Source organism: Sinohyriopsis cumingii, chromosome 1 (genome assembly GCF_028554795.1).
Source record: "Sinohyriopsis cumingii isolate HCF-2022 chromosome 1, ASM2855479v2, whole genome shotgun sequence".
NCBI lineage: Eukaryota > Metazoa > Mollusca > Bivalvia > Unionida > Unionidae > Sinohyriopsis > Sinohyriopsis cumingii.
This window is the reverse complement of record NC_142961.1, coordinates 169,530,561-169,545,096: the sequence shown is the minus strand read 5'-3', so window position 1 is coordinate 169,545,096 and position 14,536 is coordinate 169,530,561. Positions and strand designations below refer to the sequence as shown.

Sequence of the window (14,536 nt, the reverse complement as noted above, 5' to 3'; positions counted from 1 at the left end):
GAATGTCCAGTTTTAGAAATCAAAACGTGGAATATTTTTTTTAGATGAAATTAAGAAAGTTTATCTTGAAAAACTTTCAACTTTTGTCTACAGGAAGGAAAGATTCATGCATTTAAATTTCCATATTAGTGTTGGAAAATTTGTCTGAACAGTTGACAAGGCAAAAATACACAATCTTAGTTATATTTACTACTTTACAAGCTGAATTTAAATAGATGCAGATTAGAATTGACTTAAATATGTTATAAAAAAAAACAGCTACATTAATAAATAATTTTATTCTGGATCAAATATGATTATTAACATCAGAGTGAACATTTTTAGAACTTTTGTGGCAAAGATTGAACCTCAAGCTGATGCATACATATCAGAAAATAAATATTTGCGAGCATAACCTCAGAATTTAGGACTGAAGAAACTGAACAGCACATAAATCTAATGTACAGTTTAACACTTATGAAAAGTTAGGAGTAATGTACATGGTAGTGTTGATCAATTTAGCATTGACCATACAGATATTTATAAATATGGAAATGGCACAAATCACACATTTCATGCATTACATTATCTCTTGGTTTCTAAAATTATTTGGAATAGAATTACAAACATTTGCATAAACATAAATATTGACACAGTCCAACATAAATAACTGGGTTGTAGTCCTACATTACAAACACAACACCCAAGAAGCTTCCTAAAAAGGGAGAGAGGTCTTCACAGTCTGAGTATGGTATCTCCAAACTTGTATCTTCTGTAACAAATACTGAAGTATCATTTATTTTCATGGATCTCAATTTTGAACATTTTGTATTAAAAGAAACATTTTTATGGGTAATTAAATTATGGATTTACAAAAGTTGCATATTTCTTGGTATTTCATTTCATGGATTAACTTCTACAATAAAGAATAGCAAACATTAGACTTATGCCAACAAATGGTTAAAACAATACAACCAGCTGACAACTTGAAGCTAACTGGTTATTAAAGTACAAATGCATGATCTCACAGCCCATAAGTCGTACCATCATTACTTTCTCACAGTCCATAAGTTGTACCATCACTACTTTCTCACGGTCAGGGCATTAGTACAGTAACTTAACACTTAAGAACCAGCTGCCCCTTGCTCAATGCGTTCAGCAGGCAGTGTCAATATTTGATGTGTTCAGGGGACATCAAAAATGCAAAGATGCTAACCAAACTGAGAGACACTGGTATCATTCCTTTGTTTTACACTGGCCTCATGTTTGAATTTCAACCACTGGACTTTAAAATAAATAAAAACAACAGAGGAGAATTAAATCACACTTTCCCCACTGGCAAGCTTATGAAGTTAAGGTGTCCATCAGAGAAATGGAAGCTGTCACTGGTGAAGGTCAGTGTACTGTATCAGTGAGTAGATTTTTGCTGAATGGATAACTCCAACTCAAATGAAATGTGTGGATGATCAGACCTAATTATCAAAGACTTTGAAAACGCTGGATTTGTTGAATTCAACATTTCAAGAAAACTGACCTGACACACATTTACCACTATACAGCAATGATATTAATTCTGTTTATCTCTAGGAATGTTTCAATAACAAAATGGATTAGGGACTTCTTCATCACATGTCGCTAACTTTTTGCTGGATCTCTTTGTGGTTCAGTCCAACAACAAAATCCAAGAAAATTGGTACATCACAAAAATCAGTGAAAACACAATACATGTATAGGCAATGACAAGCATTACCTTTGTTTCAGTCAGCTGGAAATATTGGAATCACATCCAGTGAAATAGATACACATATAAACTGAGTTTTTTAACTTAAATTTAATTGGAAAAGAAGTTTAAATAATAAATAATTTTCCTAATCAATCTGATAGAGGTGAAGGTCATACATAAAGAGGCAATCCTAAAGAAAGGCATATAAAACATGGCATTCATTTTTTTTAATCATGCTGTATATTATAATTATCTTGTCAAAAATCCTTGTGCCAGCTGAGCCATCATCATTCATGCTTTCTTGATTCTAATGACTTTATACAACACATACAAACTAAGTCAGCACTCTATTGTAAATTACTTTATACAACACATACAAACTAAGTCAGCACTCCTTCATAAACGACTTTATACAACACATACAAACTAAGTCAGCACTCCTTCATAAACGACTTTATACAACAAATACAAACAAAATCAGCACTCCTTCGTAAATTACTTTGTACAACACATACAAACTAAGTCATTACTCCTTCGTAAATTACTTTATACAACACATACAAACAAAATCAGCACTCCTTCACAAATTACTTTACACAACACATACAAACAAAATCAGCACTCCTTCATAAATTACTTTATACAACACATACAAACAAAATCAGCACTCCGTCATAAATGACTTTATACAACACATACAAACAAAATCAGCACTCCTTCATAAATTACTTTATACAACACATACAAACTAAATCATTACTCCTCCATAAATGACTTTATACAACACTTACAAATAAAGTCAGCACTTCTTCGTCTGATCTGTATAGATTCTGGGTAGGAAGGTTGAGTTTGGGGGCTGCCTGCTCGGCTTTGTTCCCCATCAATATCCCGACGTTCAGTTGATGTAGATGAGGCCCTTGATAAGCTCCTTTCTCTGTCTGTGAAGAATATATACAGTTACATCTGTCTGTGAAGAATATATACAGTTACATCTGTCTGTGAAGAATATATACAGTTACATCTGTCTGTGAAGAATATATACAGTTACATCTGTTAATCATGTACTTTGAATGCGCACTTTTTCAGGTAAAGCATAGTACTATATATTTAGTAATAAATCAAGTATGTATGAAATCATAATACATGCAATGTAAACAGTTTTTTGTTTGTGCAAACAATTTGTACTGGTCTTTTATGGTTTGTTATATGGTTCAATTGTAAACAAAAAACAAACTTTCTGCCAAGTCTACCTTTTTCGGATAGAACTAATTTTATCTAGTAAAATGTTTCTTCACAAATACTTACATAATCATAATACCTTAGGAGAACTACTAGCTCATAAATCCAGCCCTCCCAGATAAAACTTTTTAGCTAAAAGAGCCAAAAGTTATCTGCCCACCTAGGTGGCAGTCAGTTGCTGTTGTTGTTGTTGTTGTTCTAGGGTTTAACGCCATTTTTCAGCACAAGATAGGCTATACATGGCGGCCAGTATAACTGGTGGAGGAAGAACCCTGGAAAACCCAGGGAAGAACCACCGACCCACGAGAAGCTACTGGCAGGCTTCCCACGTACCCACGCTAGCCAAGCCTTGTACTCGAACCCACGCAGACTGAGGTGAGATGGCAGTGATCCGGAATGGTGAGCGCTTTAGACCACTCAGCCACTTGGGTCCCCAGGTGGCAGTCAGGCAGAGTGATCTCCCTTTGATATTGGGTTGGGATTGGAGGCAAAACACATGAATATCTCAGTTACTACTGGAGCGGAATGCATGCTCTCTATACGGATGTAACTACTAGGGGGCTGGGAGGGTGTATGTGTATTATGATTGGGTGAGTATTTGTGAAGAAACATATTTTGCCAGAAAAAATTAGTTTCTCCTTTAAATGTTACCCAATCATAATACCTAGGAGAATACACAAGAGGTGGATGTAGATACATCCCCTTACCCTGGAGATGAGAACTCCAGTCCCTAAGGTATGTGAGACAGCTTCTAGGTATCTCAGCTGGAGAAGAATCCATCTGTTGGTAAGCAGCTTCATAAAGGGAAATAAAATTTCTTATGAAGCTGTCAAACAACCTGGGACGGTGGCCTGTTGAACCACATAAAGGCCCTGACAGATTGAGTTGAGCCCTCTGAGTGAAAACTGGAGAATGTGGACTCAGATTTCCATTCCACAGCATGAACAATGTCATTTAGAAAAGAGTTCCAGTCAAAGGTGATGCTTGTGACAACTGTTTTAACCTCATGAGCCAAAATGCATAACCAATTCATCATTCTTATTTCTCAATATGCATTATATCCCTTGAAACAATGGTTGTGTCTTTTTAAGGTACCACTTCAAGGATTGTACTGGATCTTGAAGGTGGCTTGAGAAGAAGTGTCTAGAGTAGACAATGATTTCAGTACCAAGGTCTGGTTGTCCATGGATGGAAGCCTGTTCTTGGTGATGAAAGAGGGAACTGTGAAATTGGCCATCTTGTCATGACTGCAAGTAATTCAGGTCCCCTGATAGAGCATGTATTTCACTGATTCTGCATGCCATCACCAATGTGATAAGGAAGAAGGTCCAGTATGAAAGGTGAACCAATATGCCTTTGAAAATGGTTCAAATGTTGTTTGTTCAACCAGGTTAATACCTATGATATGTTCCAATTGGACAAAAAGCCAAAGCTTTTGGAGAGGATCACAGATAAGTAATTATTTTGTCCAAGATCTTTTCTTTCATGATGATGAAAGGTGTCAGTGATCATGGAGTAGTAATCTTTGATTGTGCTTGGTCTGACTTTCTTGCTGAAGAGTTAGAGGAGGAAGTTATATATTTCAGTATAGATCCTGTAGTGGTAGAAAGTGTTATGTTTAAAGAGTTTCCATTTGCTTTCACATGCTTTCTGGGTGGAGGGCCTTCGTGCCAGAGATATTCTATCTATGACTGGTTGCAAGAACAATTTGTTTCTGAGGGACTGTTTGATATGATCCAAACTAGCAAGTTCAGTAGGTCTGGGTTAGATGTGAAACAACCGCTGTTGTGGCTGTTTGAATAGATGGGCAAAATTTACTATTGTTCTGAAGAATTTCTGTTGTGAGATTGAGGAGGTCGTTAATCCATAATTTCTCCCATCATAGTGTTGCAATGAAAATGAGGCAACACTTTGCTTCTTTTGATTTTCTTATCACTATTGGTGTCAGAAGCTAGGCATATGCATCCAGACCATTCCAATCTATGGGTAACGCCAATACTGTCCAGGACTGGGATCTGGGACTGGAGAGACAAAGCTTGAAGCTTGGTATTCCACCTTGTCACAAAGAGGTCCACCAATGGCCATTCCCATCGGGTTCATATCTGAGTAAAAACCAAGTGATGAAGAGACTATTCCATCTGTGTCAGCTGATTGTTCTGGGACAAAGAATCTACTATTACATTTAGGCATCCAGGAGTATGATGAACAAGGACGTGGATTTGTTGTAGACAACACCACTATATAAAGTCCCACACCATTATGCAAGGTCTGGGGACATGGATCCACCTTGCCATTTGAGATAAGTCACCATCATGGAGTTGTCAGAATGATAACTCCCTTTCCAGTTAAAATTTCCTGCCACCAGTGAAAGGCTTTCAAAATGGCCTTTTTCTCAAGAATAATTATATGCTGGTCCTAAGGAGATCACACTCCCTTGGCCTCCTGGAAAGACAGTAGTAAGTGTGCCCCCTCCCAACTGTGTGTACTTGCATCCATACAGACTGTGATCTCCGGCAGTTATACTTGTAGAGGTATATCCACTGTGAGCCAAGTGAGGTCACTGCAAGCCTGCAGATGGTACCTCATATTTGTGCAAATGGGGAGACGTTGGTCCAATGTGCAAAAATCTGGCCTCCGTTGGGATATAAGAATCATCTATAATGGGTGTGTATAAAGGGGACCTAGGATGATGAGGTCCAAGTTGGCTGCTGTGATGAGCAAGTCTAAAAGTTGAATGAATTTCCATGTGGAGAGAGAATCCCTTTAGGAGTAATGAAGTGACCATGCTCCTGATTTTCAATGCCCATTCCTGAGGGAGAATACTCTATTAACTTTTTGGTGGAATTCCATATCTAGATGAACAAACTGTTGAGATGGCATTAGGTCAAATTTGTCCTTGTTGACGAAGAATCCCTGATTGTAAAGAGTGTGACAAGGGTTATCATATAGTGTTTTAATATATAAGACATCTGATGTTTTGTAGGATGTCATCCAGGCAACATGATGTTTCTACCTTGGAGATTGTCCAGGCATGAGAAATAACATGGTTCATCAGACAAGTGAAGACCCAGAGGCTGATGTTGAGTTCAAATAGGAGTGCTTGGAATTGACAATGTTATTAAAGGAGAAAGGCAAGATATACAAAAAGTCTGGAATAAAATTCAGGGGAATTTAAATTTACACAATTTCCACAGTCTTTTACAGAGAAGGTGTTTTATTTCTTATTGCAAGTGGTGGCTTTGAATGAATTTTTTGGAATGTTTGTAGTGGATGGGATTCTGGACAGAGGAGGTGTTTTGAAAGTGAAGCAGAGTCCTCCATAAACCATATGTTGAGTCCAGCAATCATTGTGGCAAATCTTGTCCCATTCAGCAGCAGCAAACAGAAGCTTTCTTCCTACCAGGATCTGTGAGAAGGATGGTGTGGAGACAATGTCTTTTTGTTTAGATATGGAGGCAGTCATGTAGAGAAATTTGGTGTACATGATAGCTACTTCCCTGTATTTCATCCACGGTTGTTCACAAGAAGCATGTTATTTGACATGAGGAACTACAACAGGATGACTTGCCAAGCTATGTTCGAGTCATTTCCATTGGTTCCTTTTGTTGATTTCCTGAATCATCCCTGTATCAATGTTGCAGTTGAAGAGCGGGGAAAATTTGTCTCCTTAGTGGCTTGTTTGCGTACTTCATGAATCTGGCTGTTAAAGTAGGCTAGAGGGCAATGGTTGTGATTGTAGTTTGACCTTATGATGATCTTCAAAGAAGGTGGTGGTGGAGAGCAGAGTATCTTGTTCACCATTTGTAGATTTGCAGCTGGTGTAACAGCATTGACTAAGGTATGCTGAGCAGCCAAGGAGACTGACTTCTATGCATGTATTGTGGAATTTGGAGTAAGAGATGATGTGCTCTGTTCCACCAGTAGAAAGACAGCCATCGATACCAAGTCCATCATAAAGTCCATGGTTACTACATTGTGGACCAAGTGGTGAGTGTCACTGAAAGATGTTTGATCGATACAAATCTAATATGGTTTTCTCATCCACATAGCTTTGATGGCCTGGTCATCTGTTTTCCAAATTAAAAACAGGTGTATGGCAAACATAGAACCACCAACAAAAAGTTGATGTAAAAAAGTTACAAATGGCTGTGATTCTATGAGACTACAGAAAGAAGTAATTGAAGTTGGAATCTTCCTTTTCATAATAAGATCAACAGATGCTGGAGCTCTGGTCCAGGTGGTTGATAAGGTAGGAGGAGAAGGGCAGAACTCCCAAGGTAAAAGGCAGAAAACTGCTTCAAAACTCTGAAGGTTGATTTTTGTCACAGCATAGTGAAATCAAGAAATGTAGTAGCCTGTGAGCAAGCATTGTTGTCTGTTTGCATGAGCTGATGCTGACATTTTGTGAGTTGTCTGAGACAGAGATGGTGAAGAGTGTCATGGTCTGCTGCTAACAAAAGTCATGATCCATGAGCAACAAAGTACAATTCAGTGTGTACAGATTACAAAGTGTGGCTAAAATTGTAAAGGCAGAGCTTTGTCAAGATAGAAAGAGAGACAAGTTGTTAATATAGATGGAGTATACTCCCCTTGTGAAGTGAGCACTTCTCCAACTTGCATCAACGTTGATTCTGGCTTTTGCTTGGTCTCTCATGTTGAAAGCATGCTTCTCAGCATGAGGAGAAGTAGAAACTGAGATAAACATGGGTTTTGTCACCAAGCCCTATATCAAGGGGAGATCACTCTGCCTGACCACACCTAGGTGGGCAAACAACTTTTAGCTCATCAAGCTAAGAAGTTTTATCTGGGAGGGCTGGATTTGTGAGGCAGCAGAAGCTCTCTTACGGAATATGATTGGGCACCATATTTAAGAAAAAAGTAAAAATCTTTAGACTGAATTTAATCTAAAAAACACTATGATTTACCTTAATCAAAACTGAAGATGAATGTATGATTGGACTAAGCATAGAAAGACATATAAAAACATAACATAAAAAGTTTCACTTTCATGTCTTTTACTAATGATTTGCAAAATAAATATGCCTACAACAATGGATGGATTTGTAAAACAAAATATCTCTGAGAACGAGAAGAAAAACCACTGTTGTTTATGATGATGTTTTTCAGATTAAAGGTTATTTAGCATAAACGCCTTGACAATTCATCCACATCAAATGAACAGATGGTTAAATAACCATGCAATAAATACTGTCTATACTTGCCTATAAGTCAAGTCCAACTAAAAACTGCACAGACCCAGATCTGCCGCTGGATAATGTGCTATCAGATCTGAGTCTATGCAGTTTGTTAGGAATAATCAGTAGAACAACTACATAGACCCAGATCTGCCAGTGCATTATGTGATGGAAGATCAGGATCTATGTTTTTTTCAGGTGGAGTGGATGTATAAGTGAGTATATATGGTAATGATAAATAAAATCCAAGACTCTTTAATAGACTTGAGAAACATGGTATGCAGATAGGGATGGTTGTAGTAATGATCTCAAATGAATATTTTGGGAAATATTCATCACACTGAATTTCACTCATTTTCACAGGGTGATCTTAACACCAGTGTTGTAATTAGGCAAGGTTCTATAGTACAAATGTTGCCTACTAAAAACAAATTTTTAGATAAATGCTACCTTGTCATTCTGTTAAAAATGTATCAACCCCTACATGTCAAATCCCACAAGTCCCAGCCCTGAATCTGACTTACATTCTTCCATGCTATCAACAGTTTTTAAACTGGTTGTTCAAGAGCAACCTTCTCAGGATGTTTTTAGACCTTGAACAACAATACCAGATACTTTTCCTTGAGGACACCACATGATCCAAGAACATAATTATCTCTTATAACCCAAGTTAAATTTGCCTGAAATTTATTTTGTAGACCTAAATCTGAGATAAATTCCTAGATTGTATCATTCTAACTTTTCAATCTGCCACCAAAAACTTGTATAAACCTGATTATCAGATACCCACATATTAAATAATTTTAATCAAACATTCCATTTATTTTGTCTTAGTAAGGGGCTCCGAGTGGCCGAGTGGTCTAAAGCGTTCTCCGTTACGGATCACTGCCATCTCACCTCTGTCTGCGCCGGTTCGAGTCTCAGATTCAGCCAATGCAGGTATGTGAGAAAGCATGCCAGTAGCTTCTCGTGGGTCGGTGGTTCTTTCTGGGGTTTTCCCGGGTTCTTCCTCCACCATTAATACTGGCTGCCATATATAGCCTATCGTGTGCTGAAAAATGGCGTTAAGCCCCACAACAACAACAACAACAACATTGTCTTAGTAAAGTAGGAATCATGTAAGACAAAGATAATTGAAAGTTCTTTCATAGAAATAGGATATGTTTCAAGGGCCTGTTACAAACTTGAACAATTCTGCTACAACTTTAGTTTATGCAGAATATGCCACACGTAATCTTGTATAAGTCAAGTCAAACTGCAAACAGCATAGACACTGATCTGCTATCACATAATGCACCAGCAGATCAGGGTCTATGTTGTTTGTTCTACTGATTGTTCCCTACAAACTTCATGGACCTTGATCTCCCATCACATGATGTAGTGTAGACCTGGGTATCTGTTGTTTGTTCAACTGATTACTACTAAAAAACACTGCAGAGACCCAGATCTGCCAGGGCATAATGCTATGGTGGATCTAAGTCTGTACAGCTTGCAGCTGGATCTGACTGATAACTGAGGATATATGGTAATACAGCTATGTCATGAAAATACATGAAAGTGCATTGCAAGCTGAAATTCTTGTCTTAAAAGTGTGCTGATAAGCAGTCTTACTGATGGTCTTACAGTTTTAAAATGGTGAAATTTCTACCTGTCTCAAACCAATCCTTACCACTATCAACCACTTGCACCACGGTGAACTCCAGTGACTTGACAGCATAAGTGGTCACCAGCTTGTTAAACTGCTCACCAGTGAAGCTGAAAGTGGGGCTCTGTATGAGAGAGAAGTCTGCCCGCACAGTCTTGTAAGCTTTACTTGCTAGGTCAGGCTGGAAATTACAGATATAGGGTGTCAATATACAGTGGAGCCTCGTTAATCCAGACTCCGTTTATCCGGAAACCTCGCTATTCGGACATAATTCAAAGGGAATGGAATTCCTAAACGTTAATTTGCTCCGTTAATCAAGAAATCCACGTTCTGGATCCAGAAATCAAAATCGGGGACCAAAGTGTAAAATTACATTAAAACTTGTCTCGATAATCTGGAAATAATCTGTCCAAAAATAAGAAAATTCGAAAAATCATATGTGAAAATACAATCAGAAGAATAATACATAAAACACAGTAGTGAAGCCCTTGAGAATCTATGGCCATTATCAATAACTAAGTAGCGTGACCATATTGTAACCAGCGATTGTATAAACAATGTCTGTTTTAGCTAGTCGCCGATGGGGGTGTTAATAATTAAATAAACACACTGGGATCAAATCATCCACACTTTTTGACATAACATATGGTAAATAAATTAAAAGTGTCATTAAGCCTCTTTGTTGTTTACCAATTGTATGTAACAATCACAGTTTATTGTTTGCTGTGCAAATACAGTTGACATTTTTAAGCTGTGGACAGTATAGGGCTTCAAAGAATCCAGGCAAACAAAGATTACAGACTTCTTCAGGAAATTGACATAATAAATGTATGTACAGTACATACATGTACATGAACATAGTGTGATGTGTTTGATGTGTTAATTGTCTAAACTTCTATTTACTGTATATGTACGTACAAGCACATGTTATAATAATGTGAAATAAACACAAATTAATAGATGTATTCATTATTTCAACCATTATTGAATATGCAGTACATTACATTTAAATCTAGCATATACATGTACATATATACGGTGTGATGATATCATAAAATAAAAAATGTGCATGATTCAATTATCCGGAAAACTCGTTAATCCGGACATATTCGCTGGGAACGAATGTGTCCGGATTAACGAGGCTCCACTGTATAATGAACAAATGGAAAATACAGAGTGAATTTTTTTTTATTTTGGGAGTTTTCAGTTCAGTGATCTGTATGTAATGACAGCAAAATTCAGAACCAGAAAGCTTCTTAAATTTGAAGGAATTCTGGTCTACTTAGGTCTCAGATTTGAGGGGTTCCACTCAATGTTCCTTCTAAGCAAATGGTAGATGTGCGTGCTATGCGCACAGCACTGTGCAAGCATTACGATAATTTTATCATTAATGTTGGATTGAATATTTGGTAATTTTGATCTGCTGTGTGGAGAACAATTCAGCTGCATGGGGATATCTAAGCAGCTGTGCGTGCGCACGTGCATGCGCAGCTTAGAGGGAACGTTGGTTCCACTGTGGTTCTACAAGCAAATAAACTAAGTGGAGTTTAATTTGTTAGATACATCAGATTAGAAAAAGATATCAAAGCCAGACTGTGCATTGCAGATTACACATTAAATGATATTCATTTGGGGGTGCTCACCAGTTATTATGTACTTTTGAGAGAGTGACGTAAGGTGAAGTTGTTTGCATTTAAAACATGCACAATGGAGAGAATGTTGGCATAACTATATGCTACATTAATGTAACATGGATGACATTTCTCTGGATATTGTACTTTTGGAAATTGTACATGATTTAAACACACTGCTAACTAAAATGACTACTCCCTTGTGCTAAAAAATCAGTCTGAATTAGTCTAAAGTACACTATCCATAGCAGCTATTAAAATAGGGAAAATGAATTTTGCTAGACTAGACAATACCAGCTTCTAAAAGTACAATGAATGAATTACCAAATATATCAAATGTAAAAAAAAGTTATCGGCTCTTTTTTTTTTATACAATTTACCTCTGAAGTTCAGGAAGTGAAAATGACCAAGTGCAGCTAGCACTTTTTTGAAAGGTGCACATCTGGAGTAAGGCCAAGCTGTATACTCTATAACCCAAATTACATCCTTCAATCATACACCAAAATAAAGGGAATTAAAGGTTCTTTGAATTATACCTAAGATAAACAAGGTCTTTTTTAAATAGCCAGTATAACCAGTGAGGAAAGCTGGGGAAATTCTTTTTCTTTAAATTTCTAACCCTATGCAAAATACGAAACTGTAGAGCCAAACCTATTTAGATTTTCCAGCAAATGAGTGATGGAGTTATCTCCCTTAAATGAAACGGATTATTCTTATTTTCAGTTTGATTGTCTTTTGATGCCAAGTAACAAAACTGTCAAAGAGTGGCAGAGAAAGAGAGAGAGAGAGTAAAGTTTTTCCCATTATAATAATAAAGTCTATTGAAAAACAATCCATTAAACCAAAATTTCACACACCTTAGACAAGAAAAAATATATCTTCAATTATTTTTTTTGTAATTATTATCACAAGATTATCTACATAATGTGATACTATTTCAGGAACATACATTCTTAAAAAAAGGTAATTACCACTAAAATTCTCCAACAATAATTCTACGGCTGTATTATATTATGATACAACTTGCTTTATTGATGACTGAATTGAAGTTACAAGACATAACAATGTATTTTTTACTTCTCAAATTAAAGATTATTTATTATTTTAGTCCAGACACACACACACATGAAAAGTGTAAAGTATATAGTATGCAAACCTGCAATAGACCTAACTGATTTTCAATATACAGACAGTCTAACCAAGATTATGGGCAAAAAATTCCAAAACCTGACAAAAGTAAATAAATTAATAAATATGACTGACCTTCATGTTCATGAGGAGCTGCTCAAGAATTAATGTGGGGTGAGTCACCAGATGGGAATATTCTGACCGCATAGAGATGGGGAGACACAGCAGCATCTGGCAGGAGAAAAGGAAACACAAATTCATTGATGAATAAATATCCCACTGTGAAAAAACAAACAATTACTTTGAATTTTTTTAAATCAATTTATGTAGAGATAAAACTGTAATTATAGTAAGACACACACTACTGAAGCTGATAAAAGAATGTAATGTGTATTTCTAGAACATGACAATGACATAATGGTCCAACATACTGAAATTATCAATTTACAGTGCATCCTCTGAACTGTGTGTGTGTGTGTACATGTGAGTGCATGCATGCATGTGATAGTGTAGAACATTCAGTACTTATTATCCCCACCCCTTGCTTGCAGTCAAACTGGAAAGTTGTACTATACTTGTAATACGCTGGGTGGGTTATGACAGGATAAAAAATACCTTTGCTCCAATAAGGGTAAGCCTGATTTGATCCACCTCATGACTACTGAGATGTGAGATCAGCTGATTCAGCATGTAGCTTGCCACAAATACCACATCCTGTTGATTACTGAGTGTCTCCAAGAATTTCTTACAAATGGTAAGACAGGCTGAGATGTTATTTTCTTTCAATGTCTCAAAAATCTGCAAGAATCATATGGTATTATTTATAAAATGCAACTCCTCCATGAAAATTAAAGGTATAATAATATAATAGGATATGCCAATGAATACACATTATGGCACACATTGCCATATGTTTCATCCAAGTCACACAATTCATTACCACTTGAAAACAAAAACACACATAAATATTAACAAGAACATGGTAGAACAGGGCACATTATTTTGAGCTCCAATTCATTTCAGTCACATCGCTGGCACATGAAAATCTTACTTATTTCATTTTGATAAATTCCACCTAAGTCATCTCTTATTATTTTCAATTATGCGGAATTATGTTATAAAGCATCACATCTGTCTCATCAGCTGATTGGTAGATAATGCCTGTTTACGGCTGAATTTTATGTGTTGTTCACCTGATAGGTTATAGAAAAGTAAATCTGATTGACTGCAATGGGAAACTCTGACCAGTGATAATTTGTTTTGCTTTGTCAATTCAAGCAAGCAGATGGGCATGTAAAGATCATTGTGCTTGGATCAAAGAAGTTTGGCCTGAGGAACCTATATATTTAAATAGTGAGAATCCCTAGATGTGTAAACACTGGTGATATCTGGCATATCTATTCTTAGTATTACTGGATGAAAAAACAATTCAGAGATTACTGTTAATGACTTTACATCAAAGTAAACATGGTGTTCATAAACTAACAGCAGCCATAATCTGGTTGTTCATTTAGATGCAATCTCTGAGAAGGCTGGGTGCCTGAAGTTAAATTTGACTGTGTTGGGTTTAAGGTCATCATATTTTTCTGCCCCAGTATCCACATAATAAAGTACATTACAAAGGTTTGTTGAATAGTAGTGGAAATTTGTATTCTTCCTAGCACTGGTCACAGAAAGTCATAACATTTTCAATGGCATTAATGTTTCTAACATTATAAATTTTACTGCTTAAAATTTTGACATTTGATTCCTCAGAAAATTTATTACATTAATCTTTGTGTTTTCCCTTGACTACCAAGATCAGACTGTTCAACTCCAATATGAAGTCATTCCTAATGCATGGAGCAGAGACCTGGATAACCACCAAGTCGATCTGCTGGCCAGACATCATCAGCAATGCCAACCTGTGGCAGATAGCCTCCCAGCTTCTGGTAGAAGACGAGATCAAGAAGAGAAGTTGGGGTTGGATAGGACACATCCTACATAAGCCACCAAC

At 36.8% G+C, this 14,536-nt stretch overlaps 1 protein-coding gene across 1 annotated transcript in view; it reads right to left on the bottom strand.

The window, feature by feature from the left end:
• Nucleotides 1–14,536, bottom strand: part of LOC149808360 (uncharacterized) — a 181,087-nt gene that overhangs the window by 57,158 nt on the left and 109,393 nt on the right. Inside the window, exons 25-28 of the mRNA XM_089976137.1 lie at nucleotides 13,156–13,338; nucleotides 12,676–12,771; nucleotides 9,806–9,962; nucleotides 2,494–2,640 (exon numbers count right to left, since the gene is read on the bottom strand). Coding sequence (XP_089832263.1) covers nucleotides 2,494–2,640; nucleotides 9,806–9,962; nucleotides 12,676–12,771; nucleotides 13,156–13,338 — 583 coding nt within the window. The remainder of the gene's footprint in view (nucleotides 1–2,493; nucleotides 2,641–9,805; nucleotides 9,963–12,675; nucleotides 12,772–13,155; nucleotides 13,339–14,536) is intronic.